This window comes from Sapajus apella, unplaced genomic scaffold, assembly GCF_009761245.1.
Source record: "Sapajus apella isolate SASKATOON/1434 unplaced genomic scaffold, GSC_monkey_1.0 scaffold129, whole genome shotgun sequence".
Taxonomy (NCBI): domain Eukaryota; kingdom Metazoa; phylum Chordata; class Mammalia; order Primates; family Cebidae; genus Sapajus; species Sapajus apella.
The window spans coordinates 284,277-312,114 of NW_022437069.1; the positions used below are offsets into that span (position 1 = coordinate 284,277).

At 40.1% G+C, this 27,838-nt stretch overlaps 1 protein-coding gene and 1 pseudogene across 8 annotated transcripts in view; one reads left to right on the forward strand and one right to left on the reverse strand.

Annotated features, from left to right (window-relative positions):
- Positions 1–27,838, reverse strand: part of BLM (BLM RecQ like helicase) — a 96,590-nt gene that overhangs the window by 39,561 nt on the left and 29,191 nt on the right. For 4 of the 7 annotated variants that reach the window (XM_032262430.1, XM_032262429.1, XM_032262431.1 and 1 more), the window contains 10 exons: positions 27,134–27,831; positions 25,275–25,437; positions 21,145–21,230; positions 16,329–16,461; positions 15,425–16,080; positions 13,365–13,556; positions 10,837–10,955; positions 8,934–9,047; positions 7,059–7,157; positions 6,698–6,846 (listed from right to left, as the gene is read on the reverse strand). In XM_032262430.1, coding sequence (XP_032118321.1) covers positions 6,698–6,846; positions 7,059–7,157; positions 8,934–9,047; positions 10,837–10,955; positions 13,365–13,556; positions 15,425–16,080; positions 16,329–16,461; positions 21,145–21,230; positions 25,275–25,437; positions 27,134–27,831 — 2,409 coding nt within the window. The remainder of the gene's footprint in view (positions 1–6,697; positions 6,847–7,058; positions 7,158–8,933; positions 9,048–10,836; positions 10,956–13,364; positions 13,557–15,424; positions 16,081–16,328; positions 16,462–21,144; positions 21,231–25,274; positions 25,438–27,133; positions 27,832–27,838) is intronic. The other 3 variants (XM_032262434.1, XM_032262436.1, XM_032262435.1) reach the window with 3 other exon arrangements.
- LOC116539468 lies at positions 22,993–23,572 on the forward strand (annotated as a pseudogene). Its single transcript, XR_004264060.1, has one exon. The product of XR_004264060.1 is annotated as a 10 kDa heat shock protein, mitochondrial pseudogene (transcript).

Genomic DNA, 27,838 nt, shown 5'->3' on the forward strand with positions numbered 1-27,838 from the left:
AGGAGGCGGAGGTTGTGGTGAGCCGAGATCGCGCCTTTTCACCCCAGCCTGGGTAAACGAAGGAAAACCCCGCCCCAAAAAAAACAAAAAAACAAAAAAAAAACAGCAAAAAAAAAGTAGACAGTCACAAAATATCACATATTGGATGATTCTATTTCTATGAGATACCCAGAGTAGGCAAATCTATATATAGAGAGTAATCAGCGGTTGCCTAGGGCTGGCAGGCGGGCTGGTGAGGTGAAAAGAAGATTGAACTGTAATGGGTATGGGTGTTTTCGAGGGTGAGGAAATGTTATAATACTCTGGCAATGGTTGTGCCACTCTGAATATACTAAAAACTTTGAATTGTACTTTTAAAATATGGGAATTGTATGGTATGTGGATTATATTACAACAAAGCTGTTATTAAAAACATCTGGCACATAATCTGAATTTTTTAAAATTTGTAGACACAATTGAAAAAGCTCAGAACTGTTTACTAATTTAGTCAAACAAATTACTTTTACTAAAAATAGTAAAATGACATGAGATTAGAACTTAAAATTGTAGATCATGAATCCAATTAAAATCAAGACAACTATCTCTACTGCAAAAAGACTGTGGGTAACTAAAAGCAATATTTACACAATTTGTTATAATGAAAAAGTTAATAGACCCGTAGAGTTTATTACATGTAACAAATCTTACTCTGCCTGTTGGAAAATAAGATGTTTGGAATTACCAAATATCTAGCTACAGACAGTTCCCGTCAATAGATGGGTAAATAAAATGTGAAATACTCAGCCAGACACAGTGGCTCACGCCTGTAATCCCAGCACTTTGGGACGCCGAGGCGGGTGGATCACGAGCGATTGAGACCATCCTGGCCAATATGGCGAAACCCCGTCTCTACTAAAGTACAAAATAATTAGCTGGGCGTGGTGGCGCGTGCCTGTAGTCCCAGCTACTCGGGAGGCTGAGGCAGAAGAACTGCTTGAACCTGGGAGGCGGAGGTTGCCCTAAGCCAAGATCACGCCACTGCACTCCAGCCTGGCGCCAGGCGACAAAACGAGACTCTGTCTCAAAAAAAAAAAAAAAGGGGAAATACTCATACAATGAAATATTATTCACCCATAAATATGAATGAAGTACTGACAACGGACTACCCTTGAAAACCATGTTCAAAAAAAAAAAGTTGATATTTATAATTGCATTCTATTTATTTAAATGTACGTTGAAAAAACTTTCAAATTTAAAAATTTTAGGTGTCAGGTTAAAACTATACAGGATGTACACAGTTTTCCAGGATTCTTTCAGGAGGTACATGTGACCGGAAGAAGGTATGAAGATGGCTATCTTGGTCATCCACTCATCCCTGAAACACCCCAGACACCATGCATCTAAAATCAAATGTATTACTCATCTTCCTTCCTCCATTTCCAGGTGTGGTCAATGGTACTAGTCACCTGCCACAGGAACCAGTATAAACTTCAACTCTGTCCACTTTTCTCATTCCATTTAGTTGCTAGCCCTGCCCTCTCTCTCAACTCCGTTTCTTCCTTCCCCTTCTGCTGTTACCACCAGCATCATCTCTCCTGCATGACTGCCATGGGCTCCGGAAGGGCTGCTCTACCTCTGACTTTCTGTTCTCCCACTCATCCTCTCCTCTATTCTCCTGCTAGTCATATCACTCACCTACACGGATCAGATCAAGCCACTTCCCAGGTTAAAGTGCCAAAAGAATACAGTCCAAACATTTTACCATGATTATATGTAAGACCCTCCATGATCTGGCCTCAAGCCACTTTGTCAGGTTCATCCCTTCTCTGTTTTTCCACTTACCCAATGGATTAGTCACCATTCCTTGTTCCTAATATGCACTTTTTTTTCTTTGAGACAGAGTCTCACTCTGTCACTCAGGCTGGAGTGCAGTGGCACAATCTCGGCTCACTGTAATCTCTGCCTACCAGGTTCAAGCAATTCTCGTCTCAGCCTCCCGAGTAGCTGGGACTATAGGTGCATGCCACCATACTCAGCTAATTTTTGTATTTTTAGTAGAGATGGGCTTTCACCATGTTGGCCACGCTGGTCTCCAACTCCTGACCCCGGGTGATCCACCTGCCTTGACTTCCCAAAGCGCTGGAATTACAGGTGAGAGCCACCATGCCTGGCCTGATCTGTACTTCTATGACAGAAACTTCAGCCCTGAATTTTCACTCTTTGACTGTTAAAATGCCATTCACCTACCACTTCATATAGCTGTAATAAAAAAGACAGTAACAAGTGTTGAGCATGTGCAAAAACTGCCACCCCTACACTGCTGAAGGTAATATAAAATGATGGAGGTGGCTGGGCATGGGGGTTCATGCCTGTAATCCCAGTACTTTGGGAGGCCGAGGCAGGTCAATCACCTAAGGTCAGGAGTTCGAGGCCAGCCTGGCCAATGTGGCAAAACCCCATCTCTACTGAAAATACAAAAATCAGCTGGGTGTGGTAGTATGCGCCTGTATTCCCAGCTACTCAGGAGCCTGAGGCAGGAGAATTGCTAGAACCTGGGAGGTGGAGTTTGCAGTGAGCTAAGATAGCACCACTGCACTCCAGCCTGGGTGACAGAGCAAAACTCCAACTCCAAAAAAAAAAAAAAAATAGTTTAGCAGTTCTTAAAAAGGTTAATCATGCAGTTACCACACACCCAGCAACCCAAGAGAAATAAAACTGATGTCCACAAGACAACTTCTACACAAGTGTTCACAGCACCATTACTCAAAAAAAAAAAAAAAAAAAAAAAAAAAAATGGAAACAGATCGAACATCCATCAGACAATGAATAGAGAGCAGGTTCCATAAAATAGAATATTTGAAAATAGAAAGGAATGAAGTGCTGAAACAGGCCACAACATGGGGGAACCTTAAAGGCATGCTCAGTAAAGGCCACATGTTATGTGATCCCATTTATATGAGATGTCCAGAATAGGTGCCAATCTACGGAGACAGAGAGTAGATGAGGGGCTGCCTAGGAATGGGTATGCTGTCCCTTTCAAGGATGACAAAAATGTTCTAAAGTTAGACAATGGGGATGGCTGCACAACGCTATAAACAAACAAACAAAAGCCATTGAAGTGTCAACTTTAAACAGGTGAATTTTATGGTATGGAAACTGTATCTCAATACAGCTATTTAAACCTTTTGGGGTTTTTTTTGTGGCTGAGTATCACTCTGTCATCCAGGCCGGAGTGCAGTGGTGTGATCTTGAATCACTGCAACCTCTGCCTCCCAGGTACAACTGATTCTCCTGCCTCAGCCTCCCAAGTAGCTGGTATTTCAGGCACCTGCCACCATGTCCATCTAATTTTTGTATTTTTAGTAGGGATGCGTTTTCACCATGTTGGCCAGGTTGTTCTCGAACACCTGACCTCAGGTGATCCACCCGCCTTGGCCTCCCAAAGTGCTGGGATTGCAGGTGTAAGCCACTGGGCCCAGCCTCAGTGTAAGCTTTTTTTTTTTTTTTTTTTTTTGAGACGGAGTTTCACTTGTTACCCAGGCTGGAGTGCAATGGCGCGATCTCGGCTCACCGCAACCTCCGCCTCCTGGGTCAGGCAATTCTCCTGCCTCAACCTCCTGAGTAGCTGGGATTACAGGCACGCGCCACCATGCCCAGCTAATGTTTTGTATTTTTAGTAGAGATGGGGTTTCACCATGTTGACCAGGATGGTCTCGATCTCTTGACCTCGTGATCCACCCGCCTCGGCCTCCCAGAGTGCTGGGATTACAGGCTTGAGCCACCGCACCCGGCTCAGTTTAAGCTTTTAAACAAACTACTCCTCCTATAATGCCCAGTTCCTTTATAAAACTTGATCTGACCCCTTCCTCGTTAACAGCTGTTACTGGGGATTCCAGCTAATCCCAACTTCTTCAGTTCCTGCAGTTGTAATTTACATCTCGAATCACTGCTTTCTTCTTTCTGCAATCTGACCTAGTATTTAAAGGATTCTAAAATCAGGTATCTGGGGTTTTAAGTCCTCACTTCAACCCTTGCTAGGCATATAAAGTTATGTAATCTCTTTGTGCCTCAATTTCCTCATCTGCAGAATGAGGAAAATAAGACCTACCTTGTAAGACTTTTGGGTGCACAAGGGGGTTAACACACATAAAAATGCCAACAGTGCCTGGCACATTGCATAGGCTGGATGTGTAAGTGTTAGCTTTTATTATTGTTGTATTATAGCTAACTCTATATGCCTGTCTCTTTGCTCTCTACCAGTTCATATTTTAAGGTCCTAAGGAAATAGAATCAAATCTTGTTTGATGTGTCTTGTATTTCCCAAAGAGGAAGACTATTATCACAGACTGGCAGGAGGAGAGCAGCACGGGGCTGTGGCTGTAAGCTCAGGAATACCTGACTTCACCAGGGCCGTGACATAGCAGCAGGTGAGCAAATTTAATCCAAACCAGGGGCCTAACTTGCAGAAAAGATCAGGAAACAGAGTCCCAGAAAGTGTTCCTTAAAATTTTCTACTTCCAAATGCAGAGAAGTGCCAAACACATGAAGAAGTCAACAGACATGTCTAAATTTTCACATTTACTCCAATTCCTCTATGTTTTTCATTTATTCATTATTACTGAGTACCAATTCTGTACCAAGTGCTGGAGTCTGGAAATCCACACCCTTGCTTTCCCAGGCAGATGTCTTCCCCATAGTAATAAGAAAAGAGATTCAGGGTGCCTACCCCTAAACAAATAAATAAATATGTGCACTGTTTGCTCAAACATAAATCACAAATCCTATACTTACAAAAAGTTATTCAAAAGTTAAAGAATTTTTTTTATTATTTAATTTTAGGCACTTGCCATTAATGTAATTGATCTAAAAGAATAGTAGATTGCATCTGGCGTAAGTGGACAGAAAAATCCCAGCACTTTGGGAAGCCGAAATGGAAGGATTGCTTAAGCCCAGGAGTTTGAGATCAGCCTGGGCAACATGGCAACACGGCAAGACCTGTCTCAGAAAAAAAAAAAAAAAAAAAAAAAAGGAAAAGAAAAAGAAAAAAAAAGTACAGATCAATGTAGTATTTATGGAAGCAAAGTTCTAGCAACTAGGTTATTTATTAGAACCTAAAGTATAACATGACATGTTTTCTTATTTTTTATTTTTTGAGACAGAGTCTCATTCTGTCACCCAGGCTGGAGTGCAGTTGTGTGATCCTGGCTCGCTGCAATCTCTGCCCCCTGGGTTCAAGCAACTCTCCCGCCTCAGCCTCCTGAGTAGCTGGGATTACAGGTGCATGCCACCAGGCCCAGCTAATTTTTGTATTTTTGTAGAGACAGGGTTTCACTATGTTGGCCAGGCTGGTCTCGAACTCCTCACGTTGGGTGATCCACCCGCCTCGGCCTCCCAAAGTGCTGGGATTACAGGTATGAGCCACTGCATCCGGCCTAATATGGCATCTTAAATATAGCATTAAAATGCACATCAATTAGAGAAGCAAAATATTTTTCCCCAAACTTTATAGAAACACTCCTCTGCAAGTGAGATTAAATTAAAATATTCCATTCCAAATTTTGTGATCACACACACACAATTCTGAGGACTCTAAAATTCTTGCATTTGAGCATGATCGTTAGTGCTGTATAACGGTGCTACTAGCAACAACATATTCTAGGCCAGAACCAAACAACTTAAAGGCTGGAAGAAACCCAAAGTGCTTGAATTCCTTGATTTAGATCAGATAATTTAGAAGCTGCCAGTTTAACCTGCAAAGGCCTTTGTAGCTATCTCTATCTCATGACCCGTTCATATCCTTCACAGGAAACCTTCAGTTCCCATAGCCCTCTACGAGGTACTGTTGTTGTTTTTACTGCTTATACTATTTATACAGCCAGCTTCTCTTTATTTTCAAATGAACAAAAGGTGTGCTTTAAAAATTCGCCCCAGTATCTGGTTTAGTCATTATTCCCTGAGGCATACCACATTAATGTTTACATTTCAAACGAAAGTGCACACGAATAAATTAGAAGAAAAAAAATACTTTAACTTTGGCACACAACAGTTGTTAAATAAATATTTGCTGAGTGAATAAACCTACCAAAGAATCCATATCTGTACAAACTCAGGTAGAAGTATGAAATAATCCAATACGGCCTAGATTCATACGTGGGGATTTCTTTTATAGTAGTTTTTGTTACTGAAGACTTATGGACTTGGTGGCAACAAGAAGCATTTTGTTGTTGAGATGAAAACAAAGTAAAAAAGCTATTCAACATAGTATCTGGACTATTTTCAACAGCCTGGATACAACTGGGACCTTACGGGGGAAATGACAAGGCAGGGTCATCTTTCACTTCATGAAGTATACTCTGGGATATGTGGAAGCCAACGTTAGAGAAGTAAAAATTAATTTATCACTGGGACTATACCAGAGTTGAAAGGTATGGCATGCAACTTATTCCTACTTCCAAAGTAGGTACTGAAATAGAATTTTAATTTCAGTAAGTGAAGAAAAGCCTCAGGACTCTAGTTCCCAAACTCTGCTGCACATTGGAATCACTTGGGGATTTTTAAAAAACATACTGGCTTCCAGCCCCAAACGTTCTGATTGAGCTGCCTTTGGGTATAACTTGGGCACTGGAGTGGGGTGGAGTGGTGGCATTAAAGCATCACAGGTGATCCTCTGGCAATCACTGCCCCAGGGTTCTCAAATACACGACTTGCAACAACTTACACCTGAGGTCTGAGGATCTTCAGCTGAGTGAGGATGTCCTTCTGTACCCTGGGATTAGCTGTGGCCGTAAGAGCCATCACTGGAACAGAAGGAAACTTCTGGCGAAGCATATTCATTCTTTTGTAATCTTGACGAAAATCATGTCCCCACTAGTTGGAAAAAAAAAATACTGCTTTTCAGACTATTTGGAGCTTCCTTCTATAAATAGCCAATCATGCTCAATATATTAAGAACCACCTTATTCTTCAGTAAAATAGCAGACTAGTTCACTCGATGTAGGTTTTTCTTCAGTACTGAATGTACATATACTGTTGGTAGTATGTATTTACTGATATTTCTGGATATAGAAAACCATATTTACCTGACTGACACAATGTGCTTCATCAATAACAAAACGTGCCAAGAGCTTCCTCTCATAGAGATTCTCCAGAGTAGAGATGAGTCTGTTACTTGCACAGATCTAGACCAGAAATATATTAGACATTTAAAAACACTGAAACACATCACCTTAATGATTCTGTTGTCTTCAAATTCCATTACAACTTAAGCTGTATTAAAACCTCCATATAAAATTAGTTCTTATTTCAATCTATGAAGAGAACAGCAGAAGTAACAGAAAACAGTAAACCACATTTTAGAATGTTCACCAACATTCAGCGAATAGCTTATTCAGCAGGTTAGTGGTTCTAAAACGTTTGTCTGCTTCAATACGTCTGAAGGCCACCACACATTTACATTGGCAACAGGGCTACATATCTGGGTTATATGGATGCATGTTGGCTGGGGGAAAAATTATGTATCTCATAGCTGTCTTCATAACAGGGACCAGAAGCAATGATATCTCAGTAGCAACGAGCACGTCTAGCACTCACATCTTGACAGGGACATGTCAAAAGGACAGAGAAGCCAGCTTGATAGAGATCTCCCACTGGTCACATCTCGGACAATTAGAACATCACAATATGTGATAATGATTGTAACCTATTGAATAAACTAAGAAGTCATGAGTTCATGCTGGTATTAATAAATATGTGGGCTGCGCGCAGTAGCTCACACTTCTAATCCCAGCACTTTGGGAGGCGGGTGGATCACTTAAGGTCAGGAGTTCCAGACCAGCCTGGCCAATGTGGCAAAACTCCATCTCTACTAAAAATATAAAAATTAGCCAGGTGTCCCAGCACATTCCTGTAGTCCTAGCTACTTGGGAGGCTGAGGCAGGAAAATCACTTGAACCCAGGAGGTGGAGGTTGTGGTGAGCTGAATTGTGCCACTGTACTCCAGCCTGGGTGACAGAGACTCTACCTCAAAAAAAAAAAAAAAAAAGTGAAATCAATGGGAAAACTCTTCCTCATGGCAAAATGCCAACTACATTTTAAAAATAATTTTATATCTATTATAGTAATAATTGATTTGAGGAAGAATCATTAATGGATACTAAAACTTGTGGGTAAAAGTCTGATGGCTAACAGGGTATTTACATAGTCTCAAAGCATTTCACAACAGTATATCTACTGATTCCAAAGCCCAAAAAGAAAGAGTAACTTTACAGTGGAGAAGTCTATGAGACACTACCATAACCAAGCGATCAGTTAACTAAAATCTTCAGGAATGGGACAATCAACATCACATGCTTCCTGACAGCGAGCATGAGAACATATTACTGTTTCTGTGATATTCAAGGAGGAAAAGAATCTAAGCAGGAGGAAACAAGATATACTCAAAGTGAGGACTTGTAGTCAAAGACTAGCCTTCAAAAATGTCAAAATCCCGACAGCCCGAAGAGAGAGAAACGGTTTACAAGATCAGAGAAGACACTGAATGCGATGCATGACCCGGGATTTTCTTTTGCTGTAAAGGACATTATTGGGACAACTTGTGAAACCAGAATAAAGTTTACAGATTAAGAAATGGTATTGCATCAGTGTAAGTTTCCTAATTCTGATCATTCTACTCAGGTTATATAAGAGAATGCTTTGTTTTTAGGAAACTCATGTGAATTACTTAGGGTTTAAAAGGATATCACGTCTGCAACTTACAATAAAATGTTTCAGGAAAATATATGTAGAGAAAGAATAACAAAGCAATTATAGTAAAATGTTACTTAACATTTGGGGTTTCTGGCTGAAAGTTATATAAAAATCCTTCGCACTATACACAAAAAATTTGTTAAAAGTTTAAAAATATATGTATCCTATTGGTCTTTAACGTATTTTAAAATAATGATATAAATACAAACCTTCTCTGGAGTGACATACAGAAGTTTTATGATTGGGTCTTTTTTTGATAACTGAAGGTAAATATTTGTAGCTTCTGAGTCAGTCTTATCACCTGTCAGATATGTAGCTGGAATCTAGGCATAAAAGTAGTAAACAATTTCAATTTTATACATTAACCCAACGAGACTACATTTGTTCTTAGGTTTTATAAATATTTTATTAGTCACATATCAAGCCTATCAAAGGAAATCATCTCTCTATTAAAAAGTATATAAGTACATATATTTTTAAAAACCTTTATTGATTGATTGATTGATTGATTGACAGAGTCTCACTTTTTCGCCATGCTGGAGTGCAGTGCCATGATCTCGGCTCACCTCTGCCTCCCGGGTTCAAGCGATTCTCCTGCCTCAGCCTCCGGGGTAGCTGGGACTACAGGTGCGTACCACCATGCCCAGCCAATTTCTGTATTTTTAGTAGAGACGGGGTTTCACCATGTTGGCCAGGATGGTCTTGATCTCTTGACCTTGTGATCCACCCACCTTGGCCTCCCAAAGTGCTGAGATTACAGGTATGAGCCACCATGCCTGGCCTTAAAAACCCTTATTAAGCATAACTCAAGACGGGCATGGTGGCTCATAACTGTTATGTCAGCACTTTGGGAGGCTGAGGCAGGTGGATCATTTCAGGTCAGGAGCTTGAGACTAGCTTGCCCAACATGGAGGAATCCCATTTCTACTGAAAATACAAAAAGTAGACTGGCGTGGTGGTGGGTGCCTATAATCCCAGCTACTCGCAAGGCTAAGACAGGTGAATTGCTTGAGCCTGGGAGGCAGAGGTTGCAGTAAGCCGAGATTGCACCACTGCACTCCAGCCTTGGCAACAGAATAAGGCTCTGTCTGAATTAAAAAAAAAAAAAGCATAATACAAAATGGTCTTCTCATTGTTTATTTCCTTTTCTTGCTTTATTTTTCATATTCGTAAATAAGATAAACATGAATTTAGCATACAAGATATTCCAGTCCTAATGCATGGGTTTTTTTTTTTTAGATAAATGTATTTCAGGGTTTTAATGAATAATGACAATGAAGGGGCCATCGTATCACAAATGGTTGAACAATGGCCACCATCGCTGCACTAAGACATTCTTCGGAAGAAAACCAAACTAGTGGTCTTACTGAGGGGTGGTGACTTGTAGCTCTTAAAACAGTTCTGTTTAATCACAGTGTGAAGACTGACTGAGTCAGGGTCTCACTTTCACACCAAGGTTAGATTGTAGTGGCATGACCATGACTCGCTGCAGCCTCAAACTCCTGGGCTCAAGTGACCCTCCTCCCTCAGCTTCCTAAGTAGCTGGGACCACAGGTGTTCACTATAGTGTCCAGCGCATTTTATTTTTCTGTAAAGAAAGTCTTGCTGTGTTGCCCAGGCTGGTCTTGAATTCTTGGCCTCAAGCAATCCTTCCACCTTAGCATTCCAAGTCACCGGGATTACACGCATGAGCCACCACCCCCACCGACAATGTGAACAGTTAGGTAGAATGCATTCATTTACTTCCTTAAACTCAGCCATGAGGAAAAAAGACATGCACATGTGTATGCATTTTAAGATACAAGGGAAAGGGAACTATGCTGATCTGGCAGTACTGAAAAAAGAAACGCTTTTCTATTAGTTAAAAAAATTTACATCAGCAAAAAAATAGCGTTGGTTAAAAGTTCTTACTAAAATACATTCTCGTAGAATAAAATCCAACTGAACTACAGGTTACCTATATGGAATTTTCAAAGACTTCTGTTTAACTGCACAACTTAATTTAACTGTTGTGCTTTATTTTTACAAATCGTGAACTATATAATAAAAAGTTATCCAGAGGACTGAAATTTGTTTCTAAGGCATGTTTTTATTAGTATTTTTATAACTTACATCCAAGGAAGTCAGCTTTTGGACTTGATCTACTATTAGTGATCTCAAGGGAGAAATGACAATCGTGACCCCAGGAGAAACACAGGCGGGGAGCTGGTAACACAAACTCTTACCACCTCCTGAAAGAGAAACAATGACATTATATCTGTCAGGTTCTATCTTGAGAGCATGAATGTAAAAGTTTCAAAAGAAATCACATAATTAATAGGACACCAAGGCATATTGGCCACAGTGCCAACAATTTGCCATACTCAAATGACTCAAACTATTATATTTAGGCAATTTAAATAATGTGTAAAAATGACCTTAAAAAAAAATTTTTTTTTTTTTGAGACAGAGTCTCATTCTGTTGCCCAGGTTGGACTGCAGTGGTGCAATTGGAGCTCACTACAACTTCCACCTCCCAGGTTCAAGTGATTCTCCTGCCTCAGCCTCCCCAGTGGCTGTGACTACAGGTGCACACCACCACATCCTGCTAATTTTTGTATTTTTAGTAGAGATGGGGTTTTACAATGCTGGCCAGGCTGGTCTTGAACGCCTGACCTCAAGTGATCTGCCTGCCTCAGCCTCCCAAAGTGCTGGGATTACAGGCATGAGCCACTGCTTGTGGCCTAGGACATCTTATATAGACATATACAATAGCAAAGACAAGAATTAGGGCAGGAAACTTCAAATGCAATGGAATACAGTAAACTTTTCATTTCTAGTAGAAGAATCTCTAAAAATGACACTAGGATTAAAATAATTAATTTCTATATAAAGCTTATTTATTTTTATTATTTATAAGTCCCATTGCTTTGGGAGGCTGAGGCAGGTGGAATGCTTGAGCCCAGGGAGTTTGAGACCAACCTGGGCAACATAGTGAGATCCCCTCTCTACAACAAATTTAGAAATTAGCAGGTGTGGTGGCACACGCCTGTAGTCCCAGGTTCTTAGGAGGCTAAGGTGGGGGGATTGTTTGGGCCTGGCGGAGGCTGCAATGAGCTGTAGTAGCACCACTGCATTCCAGCCTGGGTGACAGAGCAAGGGACCCTACCTCAAAAATAGTACGAAATAAAAATAAAAGAAAAAATTTGAAATCTTTACACACACACACACACACACACACACAATCTATATTATAATTATATATAATAGACACATTATATATAACGCAATCTACTATATATAGATATATATCTCTCAAGTGGTTGAAACTGGGGTCAAAGGATCTTAAAAATGCCCCTTGAAACCCTAAAGGGCAATGGAAAGCCCTGAAAATAAATCAATGGATTACATCATTGCCAAGGGCTTCTCTAGTGTTAGAGTTCTGGAACACTCAAACAGGGTTAAAAGGAAGGCACAGAGTGATTAATAAATTAATAAAATTTGTAATGCTGATTATTAAGCCAAGGTTATCTCAAAATATTTTTTTTTTTTTTTTTTTGAGACAGAGTCTCTCACTCTGGAGTGCAGTGGTGCGATCTTGGATCACTACCACCTCCACCTCCCAGGTTCAAGTGATTCTCCTGCCTCAGCCTCCCGAGTAGCTGGGATTACAGGCACGTGCTGCCATACTCAGCTAAGTTTTGTATTTTTAGTAGAGATAGGGTTTCACTATGTCGGCCACGATGGCCTGGATCTCCTCACCTCATGATCTGCCCACCTCGGTCTCCCAAAGTGTTGGAATTACAGGGGTGCCACTGCACCCAGCCAGATTATCTAAATTTTAAAATCTGTTTGAGATAGTTCAGATGCCCAGTCAACATCATACAATAATGACAGCACTAACCAACTTGCTAAAGGTCACAAGTCAAGTAAAAGGCAGAGGGAGGACTACACGTAGGTACTGAAACTGCAAATTCTCCATGCTTTCTACTCTATTTAATATTCTCATGTGAATGACCATAAATCATTGAGCAGATGTCATAAGCTTTAACAGCACAATGAAAGTCCTAGACTCTTTAAAGTGGGGCCAACACAATATTGTGCTAAGTGATTTTCATTTACCCCCCATGCCACTCTGTGAAGCAGGTACTTCACTTCATTGTTATCACCATTGCACGTGTGAGAAACTGGCTCAAGGGAGTGAAGCGCCTTGCACGTGGCCACACTGCCACGAGCAGCAGAGCTGTTAAGTCCAGGCCTTTGGTCCACAGTTGATGGACCACTACGCATATATGCATATATGATTTAACCACTACACAACACCAGATGTATCAAATAAACTGCCAGAAATGGTCACGGTCTCTGACAGTGATTTTCTATTTGGTTTCCAAAATTGCAAAACAAAAATTCCCAAAGAAAGATTCTAGATCAGTTCAACACAATGAGCTTCAAGTTGAAAATCTTACAGGGCTGTAAACTTCATCATGTCAACAACCAGAACAGAGGATATAAAGCAATATAATTTTTTACTACGGTATGGAGGTTTAAGAGGTCCCTAAATGACAGAAACACTGTGTAGGTGGCCTTTTTATTTCTATTGAAGAGCTTTCACTTAACATCTGCCAATGGATCCCTGCCAGTTCACTTCTAAAAATACATACCAGTCGGCATCAGGATAAAACAGTCTTCACCAAGCAGAGCAGCATTGATCGCCTCTAGCTGATTAGTTCTAAAATTATGCAGGCCAAATTTTTTATGAAAAATCTTCATCATTTCCTTTGTATGAGGAAAACTAAGACTTTGGAAACGCTCATGTTTCAGATTTCTGGATGCTAAATTTTGTGTTGACTTGCCTAAGAAAATAATCAACGTTAAGAGAAATCAGTGCATGAATACAGTGAAAGTGCAGCTTTAGCATTTCCCTTGCCTGCCAAATCACTGGCACGTTTCCCTGCAGCACGCTCTTCACTGTTTACCAGCTTTCCATCCCTCCAAATCTCAAAGCCACCAAGGACTTGCCAAGGGCCCAAATCAAGTATTTCCTTGACTTTTTCTACAACACCTACCCTGACTTTTATTCCTTCCTCTTCTTCCTTCCTTCAACCATGACCACCAAGACAATCATGGTTTTCTACTCATTTTAAATTGCCTTTCCTGGCTCCACTTCCTCCATCTGCCCCATAAATAGGGAGTCTTTCAGATATTTGGGACTGGCTCTGTAGACATTCTTTTCTGGAGTTTTCCTAGTCCTGTGATCTTAAACATGACCTTGGCTGGGCGCGGTGGCTCAAGCCTGTAATCCCAGCACTTTGGGAGGCCGAGGCGGGTGGATCACGAGGTCAAGAGATCGAGACCATCCTGGTCAACATGGTGAAACCCCGTCTCTACTAAAAATACAAAAAATTAGCTGGGCATGGTGGTGCGTGCCTGTAATCCCAGCTACTCAGGAGGCTGAGGCAGGAGAATTGCCTGAACCCAGGAGGCGGAGGTTGCGGTGAGCCGAGATCGCGCCATTGCACTCCAGCCTGGGTAACAAGAGCGAAACTCCGTCTCAAAAAAAAAAAAAAAAATTAGCCCTTCTCAGCTTTTCTGCAGATCTGACTCTGCCTCCTGACTCCCTGTTTGTGTCAATGGGGTCACAGTTTTCCCAGTCATCAGTGTCTGAAACCTTGAAGTCATCTGAGCTTCCTCAGGTTCTTCTTCCATAACATTTCTCACACGCACCCCTGCTCTGTAGCCAGGCTGTCGCAACTCTGGTTCAGCACAGAGAACAAGAGGTACTCATTCAGCTCTGGCAGTTACGCTATCCCCAACACTCAACTGTCTCAAGATAATTGCAAACATCCAGTATGACACATTCTAACATGATACAAAAATAAATCCATGAATGGTTGTTTTAAAGGTCAGCAGCGTCAACTGTAAGAACAACCTCCGTGGTATTAAGTCATCAATAGCAAAAATAGGGAGGGCTGTACTTTGTAAACTTACTTCAGTTAAAAAATACTTTTGATAACTTTACAGGGTTGATGTAAGGCTTTAAAATTATTTTTGGCTTTTTTTCTGGAGCCTTAACAGTGGCTCATTTCATTCCTTTCGAAACTTCTCTCTCACTAAGCTGTGAGCTCCAGGAAGGCAGGAACTACTTAGCATTTGTTCTTCATCTTTAATGACCAGCACCCAGCATAGCACATGGCATGGAGTGAGCACTTACGCCCAAAGTAGCGGTATGACTGATTTAAGGCACTTCTGACTTCATATCCTTTTGAGACTGCCCTATATTTTAACATTTAAGACATAAAACATGCTTCTCTACTTTGTAAATTAATTGAGTCTCATCAATACAGAATTCTAAAATACATTTTTAGCATGTACATTCATTTTTGCTTTTGCCCATCCCCAAATCATTAAAAACTCAGCCCTCATGAATTTATTGTTTTAGAAACTAAAAAGCGTTAATTCAAAGGCAAAGCACATTTGTAATGACTTTAGAGCCTTACTACAATAGGTTATAATTACACATTTTGTAAAACTACAGCTGCTGTAGAGACAAAAGAGCAACTTGCTTTTAAAATTGTGATTTGTAATTCATATCATCCATAGAAATTTGCATAGCAACAATGCAGTTTTCAGGCAATGATGATTTGCTATGGTTTTTCTTATATAATTCCTATTTTGGGACAGTTTTGTTTTCTTATAAGCATTCAATTTATTTTAAACTTACCAGTGTAATTCTGCATTGACTCTGAGAAGTTTTTATTTTGAGCAGTAGATGCCACTGGAAGACGGTTTGTCTTGGCTGAAGAAAGTTTTTCTGATACTGACTTAATTGGCCGACCTTCCTTGATGGGTTGATAGGCAGCTGTGGAAGATTTGCTGGCTGCTAAATTATGCATTATATTTTCCCAGTCATCATCATCATCAAAGTCATCTATGTCAAAATTATCAATATCACAGGAAGGCTGGCTTTCTAAGTCATTTATTGAAGCAGTATGTTTATTCCAATCTTTCACAGCAGTGCTTGTGAGAACATTTCCTGGGAAATAAGGGCTTTCATTTCTTTTTTCTAGTCTTGGTGTTTCAGCCCAGTTGCTACTTACAAAGGACTTCTGTAAATGGGTATTGAATAAAGGCCTTTCAAAAAGATTCTCCCTGGTGGCTGAGAATCCTGTCTTTCCTGGGGTGGTAGTCAGTAAACATTCCCCAGGAGAAACAGAATCTGAGGGAAGGTGTGGAAAATTTAACTCCTTCATAGAATTCTCTGTAGGGCAGGAATCACCCTCCACAGGCTCATCAAGTGAATCAGGCCTGCATCTCCAAACTGAGCCAAGAAGACTGGTATCACTTTTATTCAAATCTACTTCCATTAGAAGTTCTCCTCTGAAGAGGCAAAAGAGAACAATATATTAAATATAAGTAGTTTACTCCAGTTAGGGCCACAAAAGCAAATCTTATACAAATGTTAAAGGAGTGGTTTCAAAGTTAATAGATGTAAAACACAGTGGCATGGTGATCACCCTTATGCCATTTCCAGGCCAGAAAGCCTGGGCATTTTTCCCTGTGCATTTTTTACTTAGAGAGGTAGAAATACAATCCGATATATTCCAGAAGGAGGCAAATCGAGATACCTTATGTTCCGCAGCTGAAGTAGTTCGTTTCCACAATCCAAAAGTTTCAGTTTATCAGCAGGAATAGTATCAACTAATTTACAGATGCGATCCATCACGTTAATAAGTTGCTGCTGTAAACTTATCCGTCTAGCTATAAAGTAATTATGTCGTTAATATTTTGCTTTGAAAAAAAAAAAAAAAAAAAAAAAGTCTTGGCTAGGTGTGATGGCTTATGATGGTAATCCTAGCACTTTGGGAGGCCAAGGCAGGAGGATGGCTTGAGTCCAGGAGTTCAAGACCAGCCTGGGCAACATAGTGAGGCACTGTCACTTAAAAAAAAAAAAAAAAAAAAGTACCTGAGACTACAGGCCTATGCCACTGTGTCCAGCAACACAACACATCTTCTTCTTTTTAAAAGATTAATTATTTTTTGTAGAGACAGGGTCTTGCAATGTTGCCCAGGCTGGTCTCAAACTCCTGGGTTCAAGTGATCCTCCCGCCCTGGCCTCCTAAAGTGCCAGGATTACAGGTGTGAACCACCGTGCCCATAACTGTTTTCATTTAATTTCATAATATTTAATAAATAATATTTCTCAGGGTAAGCAAGGTCTTTGGCTGGAACAAAGGTTTATCAGTTAACCACGATTTGTTTATACTAACTTCATGTGTAAAGCTCACTGTGCCATCACACAGTATACTTACTGTGAAGTGTTGGACAGGCAAGAGCCCTACCTATTGGTTTGATGTGCCTGGAATCCAGGCTTCCTTTTAATAGTAACAGCATAGCACTGACATTTCCTTTCAGACCTCCCCTTCCCACTCCCTCAGTAGGCATCACAAGGCAGCCCCCTGAAAATTAACTGGAAATACTTAGGACTGACTGGGTAAAAGCACCTCTCTTTTTACAAGCTTAATATGATTCTGGTGGCCATCTCTGTCACCTTATAAAAAAAGACAGCTTTCAAGTAAGATCAATACAAAGGAAAAGTGAAAGCAGATAAAAGAAATGAAGGCTTGACCGACGAGATGTGACAGAATAGAGGAGAGGGAAGGCAAGCGAGAGAGAAAGCAACTCTTGATATGACGTTTGGACATCTAAATCCTACCAGTCCACTCCCATTTTAAAAATTAAACCATACCTAATAAATAGAATTTCAAAGCAGCTGAGGTTTTATTTTATTTTTTGAGACAGATTCTCGCTCTGTCTTCCAGGCTGGAGCGCAGTGGTACAATGTTGGCTCACTGCAACCCCCGCTTCCTGGGTTCAAGGGATTGTCCTGCTTCAGCCTCCTGAGTAGCTGGGACTACAAGCATGTATCACCATGCCTGGGTATATTTTCATTAGAGATGAAGTTTCACCACGTTGGCCAGGCTGGTCTCAAACTCCTGATCTCAAATCATCCTCCCACCTCGGCCTCCCAAAGTGCTGGGATTACAGGCATGAGCCACCATGCCTAGCCGCAACTGAGGCTTTAGATGAAGGAAAGGGCCGGGCGCAGTGGCTCATGCCTGTAATCCCAGCACTTTGGGAGGCTGAGGCTGGAGGATCACCTGAGGTCAACAGTTCGACACCAGCCTGGCCAACTTGGCAAAACCCCGTCTGGGCGACAGAGTGAGAGAGAAAAAAAAAAAGATGAAGAAAAAAAAAAAGGCAATAGGAAGCAAGGACAATAGATGTCTGTACCACCTCTCAGGCCTAAAGTATGCAGGAGGAAAAAACAGTTTAGGTGGGCTGCAGGGGAAACAGTATGTATTCTCAGAAAACTATTAGAGAAAGAAGGGGAAGAAAATGATCAGAGAAGAGGATGAGGCTACAGGGACGTTGCTGACAGAGCAGTCGGTTGAATGGTTTACAAGACAGGAAGAAGAGGAAGTGGGGACAGAACAGGGAGTGGATACGGCAGTGTGGGAAGAGCAGCTGCAGGAGAATGGCCTGGGAAATTTGGACTTCTACTGGTGATGGAGAGAAGTGTGAGGTATGAGATGGCAAAGTGGAATTCCTGAATTCCTGTCTTACTTCTGTTTTCTCTCCAGGAAGAATGAGCATCAGATTGGAAAGAGAATCCACAGTGGTCTGATGGAACTGAAAGACAAGATAGGTTCAGGGGGAGAGGAAACAGAGCATCTCGAGATCAGAAACAAGCTCAAGACTCCTTGTCCAGACAGATTAGACCTCAGAGTACAAAGGAAATCTGCAAACAAGATCTCAAAGGCCCTGTCACTGACACGTGAGGCATCTAGTGAATAACAGAATTGATGAAAGTGAGGACAGACAAACACTGTTCTATTCAAAAAATTTGAAAGCGATTGCCAAAAACTACAGATCTGTAATAGAAACCTGTCTCCTCCTACTCCTGGCTATGTAACTATGGCAAATAGTTACACTTCTCTGGACTTCAGTTTTTTTCCTGGTGATCCAATGTCAATTCAAAGCAAAATTCTACAGCCTGTTACCAAATGGCTGCTTTGTGAGCTCTAAAGGGAGGGAACAATTACAGAGTTAGCAAAAAGTTTATAAAAACAAACCATCCATCTCAATGTATTTCCTTCTTTAAAAGGACTAGTAGACTGGCAGATAACAGTAGCTACCATTTATGAAAGGCCCACAGTACACTAGGCACTTTACCTTGAATCCTGATACCCAGCAAGGCAGGTATCATTCTCTTCATTTCACAGACGAAAAATCTCAAGTCCAGAGAAGTTTAACTATTTGCCATAGTCACACAGCCAGGAGTAGGAGACAGGTTTCTATCACAGATCTGCAGCACTCTAGAGTCAATGTCCCACCCATTCCTCCTTGCTGCCTCATACCTCAAACTTTTTGGAATCACAGAGCCAAGTTTTTTGTGTTCCCATGGATAATGAACAGAAACATGGTCTGAAGACAGATATGTAACTAGCTGAACAAGAGGTGGTGATGAATGGACCGACGTAAGCCAAAAAGGAGGCCTCTATTGACACTCTATCGAACTCTGTCCTTGCAAAACTTAATGACAGAGAGACAGTATAATGCCATTGTTACCTGTATAAACTAAAAAGCCTCAAGACTGCTGTGTTCGGATGCTAGCTCTGTGGCTATCTAATTCTATGATGGTGTGTAATTATTTAACACCCTGTACCTTACTTTCTTATCTGTTAAATGAGGATAACAGAAACTACCTTAAAAGAGGGGTATTGTGATGATTGAATGAGTTAATATTTTAAAGCACTTTATAAGAGTGCCCAGCATATCAATTATTTCATGACTATCTCTAAAAGTAAATGGAGTCCAAAATAAACAATTAAAAAACGAGGAAACAAAACAGCACACAGAGAACACTACACACATGACCTGTACATGTGTGCAGACGTTGCTGAAAAAGCCCAGCATCCCTCAGACAAGAATGCATGACGGAAATATCCCGAGAACAAAAAAGAGCTCTCGGAAATTGCCTTGATAGAAATAAAAACATTCCTTAGAAGAGTTAAAGATAGGCCGGGCGTGGTGGCTCACGCCTGTAATCCTAACACTTTGGGAGGCCGAGGTGGGTGGATCACCTGAGGTCAGGAGTTCAAGACCAGCCTGGCCATCAGGGTGAAACCCCATCTTTGAAAAAAATAAATAAATAAATAAATAAAAATAAAAAATAAAAAAATTTTAAAAAATAAAAAAAAAAAAGAAGAGTTAAAGATAAAATCAAGGAAATATCCTAAAAAGCAGAAAGTCAAGAGATGAAAATAGAAAAGATAATTAATGGATGTCTAACATACAAATAATAGAAGTTCCAGGAAGAGTGAAAAAGAAAGTAAAAAGAAATAATACCAGAAAAAATTCTAGAACAGGACACCAATTTTCAGACTGAAGGTGCCTCTGAGAAGCGGACACCAAGGGTGGAAAAGGGGGATGTTGTTTATCAAAGCCTTGCACTGCTATCCGCTTATTTACACCAGATATTTAATAAAAAATAGAGCCGGGCGCGGTGGCTCAAGCCTGTAATCCCAGCACTTCGGGAGGCCGAGGTGGGTGGATCACGAGGTCAAGAGATCGAGACCATCCTGGTCAACATGGTGAAACCCCGTCTCTACTAAAAATACAAAACATTAGCTGGGCATGGTGGTGCGTGCCTGTAATCCCAGCTACTCCGGAGGTTGAGGCAGGAGAATTGCCTGAACCCAGGAGGCGGAGGTTGCGGTGAGCCGAGATTGTGCCATTGCACTCCAGCCTGGGTAACAAGAGTGAAACTCCGTCTCAAAAAATAAATAAATAAAAAATAAAAAATGAATAAGAAACAAACACGCAAACAAGTATTTAGCTTTAAATGGACATCAAGATCCAGACCCAGACTCGGAATATATACAAGGGAGAATCAGGAGGATAAAAGGTCTAGAAAGCAATTTCCAGCAAGGAGAGTTAAAAGACCTAATCATAGTTAGTCTAGGGGAGAAAAAAACTCTCTTATGATGAGATTACACTCTGTGGTACACGTTTCTGAAGCACATGATTTTGTGGAAGTTCTCATTTGTGGAAGATAAAATAAATAAATAAATAAATAAATAAATAAATAAATAATTTTAAAAGCCCTAGGATGAAAGTTGCAGATCTTGGCTCAGTATGAGAGAGAATTTCTAACAAGCAGTATTTTCAAAATAGGGAATAAACGGCCCTATGAGAGCATGAGTTCATGAGACGTTCAAGTAAATGCTGGCTAACCAGTGAACAGGGTTACGACATTAGAAGAAAAGTGACCACAAATCTGCCATTTGATAACGTACAGCCACAGGCTGAAAACAATCTTACTTTGTTTTCAAAAGTAAGTAGTTGAGATATGGGATATGTCTAAAATACAGTTTCTACCGTCACAGTCTGTGCTGGTTTCTGGATTAGGCTCCTGCGTGGTCACATCCTCTCTTCTGTCAGAGGTGTCAAGGTCCTTTGACACACTGCAAATAAAAAAATGTGAAGCCAATCATACTACAGACTAGACCCAATAAATGTATAATTTCCCCTTAATATTTTTCTACAACTGGTCAGACAATATATAACAGAAGAGAGAAGTTTTTTTTTTTTTTAATCTCCTCAATTATAAAACTTCTTAGTTGACCCTGAAAGCTGTCCCTCCTCTGGTCCCAAGAGCCCTTTTCAACTTTATCTCCAATTACGTACTTTCAGTAACACAAAGCTTCAATCAGACTGCACCACTTACATTCTTCATATAAGCCTACATTGCCTATTTTGGGGATTTTGCCACTGATCCTCTCAATTTGGAAAACCTGCCATTCCAATCTCTTTTTATCCAAATCACACCTGTTTTTCTAGGCCCAGCCCAAGAATTACTTCTCCAGCAAGTGATTATTAATGTCTCCTTCTGAGATTCCAAAGCACTTTTTCTAGATTTCTCTTATTATGCAAATATGTGCGTGTGTGTGTCTGTATATATAATTACCGTACACAGATTAAACAAAAACATATTACCACACAAACCTGGTCAGTCTGATTAGATAGAAAAAATACTTAAAAAGTAACAAAATAAATTAGTACTCGATGAGGGTTAAAGAGAGAATACTATGGAAATCCAAAGAAAGGTAACATGTTTTGGAACTTGAGAAGGCTTTGTCAAGGAAATAAGATTTAAGCAAGCTTTGAATGACAAGTATGAGGAAAATGCCAGACTATCAAAGAAATATTTTTAAAAGTGCAATTCTATCTGCTTGATATCTGGGAATCAACCGCATTTTCCTAAAGCAGAACTTTGGAATGCAACTTTCTAACTAAACCAGAAACAGTGTAACTTTTTAAATATTGTTTTTTAAAAAATAACATTATAGTTAAAGAAAATGGTAATGCTTTCTACGTTGCTGGTTTGACTCATTAAGATCATAGGGTTATTGCAAGGACATAAGTGGAGATAAAGCCAAAAAAGGTAAATTGTGGCCAGAAGATAGAGAATCTTGAGGGCGAGCTAAAGAGGTTTTGGAAAAGTGGAGATTCAAAAACATGCCTCTCTTCTCTATCATATATTGTCTGACCACTTGACTTCCAAAATTCAGAGGTTACAACCAGTACTTTTTAAAACTGGAATAAAATGTAGAATAGAATCTAAGCTGTGCACTGCACATAAAATATTCTTTGTATGGCCGGGCGCGGTGGCTCAAGCCTGTAATCCCAGCACTTCGGGAGGCCGAGGCGGGTGGATCACGAGGTCAAGAGATCGAGACCATCCTGGTCAACATGGTGAAACCCCGTCTCCACTAAAAATACAAAAAATTAGCTGGGCATGGTGGCGCGTGCCTGTAATCCCAGCTACTCAGGAGGCTGAGGCAGGAGAATTGCCTGAACCCAGGAGGCGGAGGTTGCGGTGAGCCGAGATCGCGCCATTGCACTCCAGCCTGGGTAACATGAGTGAAACTCCGTCTCAAAAAAAAAAAAAAAAAAACAATATTCTTTGTGAAAATTCTATTTTAGTTTTATAATATATACACATATGAATAGTAAGTTACAATGGGAAATTTACAAAAAGAGTCTACCTTGGAAATATCCTGCAAAATACGCATTTTTAATCGCTAAAAATCTAGGTAAATTCATTTACGGTATGACAATTTGATAAATTTTGTAGCCATTAAAATGAATAAAATATGTAGCAGTCGGAAAATGTTTTAGAAATCATGTTAAAGGAAATAAAGCAGAATATAAAATTATAGTTACATGTTTATTACAACAATGCAGAAATCAAACACACATGTAGAAAAGGATCAAAACTGGGAGTACCAGTCTGAGGCTGAGGGAGTCATGGCAGGACAGGCGTTTAGAAAGTTTCTCCCACTCTTTGACCGAGTATTGGTTGAAAGGAGTGCTGCTGAAACTGTAACCAGAGGAGGCATTATGCTTCCAGAAAAATCTCAAGGAAAAGTATTGCAAGCAACAGTAGTCGCTGTTGGATCGAGTTCTAAAGGAAAGGGTGGAGAGATCCAACCAGTTAGCGTGAAAGTTGGAGATAAAGTTCTTCTCCCAGAATATGGAGGCACCAAAGTAGTTCTAGATGACAAGGATTATTTCCTATTTAGAGATGGTGACATTCTTGGAAAGTACGTAGACTGAAATAAGTCACTATTGAAATGGCATCAATGTGAAGCTGCCCATTCCACTGAAGTTCTGAAATCTTTCATCATGTAAATAATTTCCATATCTCTCTTTTATAATAAACTAATGATAACTGATGACATTTAGTGTCTCCAAAATTGTTTCCTTGTACTGATACAAACATTTCCAAATAAAAATATATAAACGAGTAAAAAAAAAAAAAAAAAAAGAAAGAAAAGGATCAAAACTGAACATGGATAAAGAGAATTGTGGAACTACTAGTATTCCTTCTCTCTCTCAATTTTTTTTTTTTTTTTTCTTTTTTTTTTGGGACGGAGTTTTGCTCTTGTTACCCAGGCTGGAGTGCAATGGCGCGATCTCGGCTCACCACAACCTCCGCCTCCTGGGTTCAGGCAATTCTCCTGCCCCAGCCCCCTGAGTAGCTGGGATTACAGGCACACGCCACCATGCCCAGCTAATTTTTTGTATTTTTAGTAGAGACGGGGTTTCACCATGTTGACCAGGATGGTCTCGATCTCTTGACCTCGTGATCCACCCGCCTCGGCCTCCCAAAGTGCTGGGATTACAGGCTTGAGCCACCGCGCCCGGCCTCAATTTTTTTTTTTTAAGAGATGGGAGTCTCGCTGTATTGCCCAGGCTGGAGTGCAATGGTTACTCGTGGGTATAATCACAGCATGCTATAGCCTCGAACTCCTGGGCTTAAGAGAACCTCCTGCCTCAGCCTCCTGAGTAGCTGGGACTACAGGCCGCTACCACACCACGGCACCCAGCAGTGGTCCTTCCTTCTTATTTAGAATCCTTGTTAAAATGGTTGTAATATTATTTGTGCAATACACATTTTTAATAAGAGAAAAGACAGGTAGTCAACAAGGAATCAGTATGACACCAGAGAAAGTACTACATTGGATCTGAGTCCATCCTTCATTCATTGTATCTTCCTGGGCAATTCCTTGCTCCTCCCCGGGCCTCAGCTGTTTCACCTGGCCAATGAGAACGCTGGTTCAGAATCTAGACTCTATATAAACTTTCGCTCAGTTTAACATATATTATACTCTACCACTCAACTGATCTGAGAGTGAGACTAGGATAAGGATGAAGGTATCATCGATGTTTAGTAATTTAAGCTACTGATGAGTCGTGTGGAGTATCTATTTTTCTCATAATACTACCAATTAACAATAATCATGTCACCAATTTGCTAAAATTGAGTGAATAACAAATATAATGGCCAATTCTATTAGTATTTTAAAAAAATACTAATGTCCTAATTCACTCCCCATATAATGGTTAGCTTTGTGTCATTTCAGGTCAGGTTTGGAAATATATTTTTAGAAATATATTCCTTACGTCAAAATCAACTACATAAGGCCAGGCATGGTGGCTCATGCCTGTAATCCTAGCACTTTGGGAAGCCAAGGTGGGTGGACTGCCTGAGCTCAGGAGTGCAAGACCAGCATGGGAAACATGGCAAAACCCTGTCTCTATTGAAAATACAAAAAATTAGCCGGGCATGGTGGTGTGCACCTGTAGGCCCAGCTACTTGGGAGGCTGAGGCACAAGAATCACTTGAACCCAGGAGGTGGAGGTTGCAGTGAGCCAAGATTATACCACTTCACTCGAGACTGTCTGGAAAAAAAAAAAAAAAATCAACTACATAAAATTGTTTGGAGGTTCCATGTAATTAATCATAATGAGACTTCATCTTTAGAAATCTACCAATTAAATGTACAAATAGGATTTTTTTTTTTTTTGAGGCTTTCACTTGAATGTAAAATAATTATACAGAAGCACAAAGTACATTTGTATAGAAATATATAGCTAAATGAAACTATTTAGAGTATTCCAGAAACAAATAATAATGCTTACTAATTATTTAGCTAGTTTACCTAAAGCATTTTGAAGAGGAAGAAGAAGCAGAAAGAATTTCTTCTGGAGAAGGTGGAACAAAATCTATATCATAATCATCATCATCAAATTCAATACATGGAACTTTCTCAGTAGAATGTAATTCAGCTTCTTCCACATTCTTCTTCTTTTCATTATTATCTACAGTAAAACAGTTGACAAACATAGATTTGTTAACAACAAATGTGACAGAACAGGGCATGAGCGCTTAAGAGTGAGAGCTTCTGGCAGGTCAGAAAGGAGTTGTACAATCACACCACTTTGTACGAATCATCTCCCTTCACAAGCTAGTGCTGGCTTATTTATTCATAAATGATTATTATTGAGTCAACTGGATGACGTCCAGTGAATGCTCAACTGAGGCCAAAGATTTGCGTAGGGATTTTCATGTCTGTCTCTGGTTAAATTAGGAAACACGTATTTGGTATCGACGTTTTTAGTTTTTAGCTTTTCACTCATACTGAAATAAGGGTAAAGTGTAACAGGTAAGTCTGGTTATAGCACAAACACGGCTGCTTGTACAAACCATCTTTACCACAAAGTTTCCTATTTAAGTCTCTCTATTGGACTATGTGGGAAAACACAACCCAAATTGTAATTCTCTACCTTTTAACAAATGTTCTCTTCAGAAACAGAAGCATTACTGATGACACTACAGGTCTGCTTATCATCAATCACTTTTCAGTGCTCTCTCCTGCTAATAGTAACCTTAATGGGATTCAGGTGTTTAAACATTCTACTCTCAAGTTTGCAACTGGTTCATAAGGTGGGTTACTTCCACATGTGGTTAATCTCAGTTACTATATTTTGGACATTTAATAATTATAAGATCTAGCCAGGAAAACTTTGAATGTAATTTATAATACTTTAATAGAACAATTAGAGCACATTATCTATCAATATTAGGTGGCAACACGCCATAAAGGAATTACAGTAGAAAGGCTTCATTTCATTTTCTCATATACCACTAACCAGCATTTTAACCTCTATGGATCTTACAGCAGCACCCCCTTTATCCTCGGGAAATACGTGACAAGACCCCCAGAGGATGCCTGAAATCTTGGATAGTAGGTACCCTATATGTACTATGTATTTTCTTATACATACATACCTACGATAGAGTTTTATTTATGAATTAAACACAGTAAAAGATGAACAACAATTAATGTAATAGCACAATTATAAAAATATTTTGCAATGAAAGTTACGTGACTGTGGTCTCTCTGGCTCAAAATATCTTACTGTACAGTACTAATCCTTCCTCTTGTAAAGATATAAGATGATAAAAAATGCCTACATGATGAGATGAAGCAAGGTGAATGATGTAGGCACTGCGATGTAAATGGAAAATCCCAGAAATAAACTAATTCCTAAGTTTTCAGTTTCGAGCTGTTTTGAGTAGTGTAATAAAATCTTGCACTGCCCTGCTCTGTCCACCTGGGTTGCCGTGAATCACTTGGCAGTGGTCTCAGCAGACTGACTGTTGTGGTATCGCAGGGCAAAGTGCAAGAGAAGTGATGCAGTATTTTTGGACCTTGGCTGGCTGCGGGTAACTGAAACCTCAGAATGTAAAGCTGTCGACAAGGGGAAGCTGCCATATTTTCTTCATGTATAAAATCACACAGTGATCCTGGAAATTCTATTAGCAGACGAAAACCCTCCAATTCATCAGTATGTCCTGCCTCAAAAACGTGGCCAAGGGATTATTCAAAAAGCACCAATAAAGACCCTAACAACCTTAAGGACAAAAGCTGTATATATTCAAGACTATTCCCAATGGCTAGCTTTGAATAAAAAAACCACAGTGAACATACTGAAATGAAGATAAAACAATTTTTACCTCTTTCATCTTCCAAATGAGTTTTCAAAGAGTCACTTTCCCGAGCATCTTCATTTATATGCACTTCGGCAATGGGGCCATCATCGATGCAAATCACATCGCTGCTGAACCATTCTGAGTCATCCTTCTGCTCCTTAGTCAAATCTATTTGCTTGCTTTCGGAGGAGGATGCAGGCAAATCAGCCTTTACTGTGTTTGTTGTACAAAGCTGGGCTTTAAAAAAGTTTCTCTTAGCCTTTTTTGATTTCTGAGCAGTGCTTACTCTGACAAAGTGACTTTGGGGTGGTGTAACAAATGCTTTTGAAGTCCCAGAAGTATCAAAGTCATCCATATCATCCCAATCATTGATGGTACTTAAAGAATCTGGTGAAGAACTAAATTCTAATTTCTTGAAAGCAGTATCCCGGGATTTCTTTAGGGTCGGTGTGTTTTGGGTAGTGCATAAAACTTCCTTCGGAATCTGCAAGAAATCTGGCAATAATGGTTTTGATCCAACTCTCTGGGTTTGCTGTCCTGCTGGAACATTTTTAAAGAAGTCCTTGCCCCTTTGCTGATCTGTGGTGTGGGGCCGAGGTTCACTGAAGGAAAAGCCTTCAGTGACATTAACATCTTTATTTCTTAATACAGGTGTTTCTGCTACAGACACATTAGTTACAGATACATTGTTATCTGATGTTTTCTTTTTAAAAGTGAAACCGCTGAAAA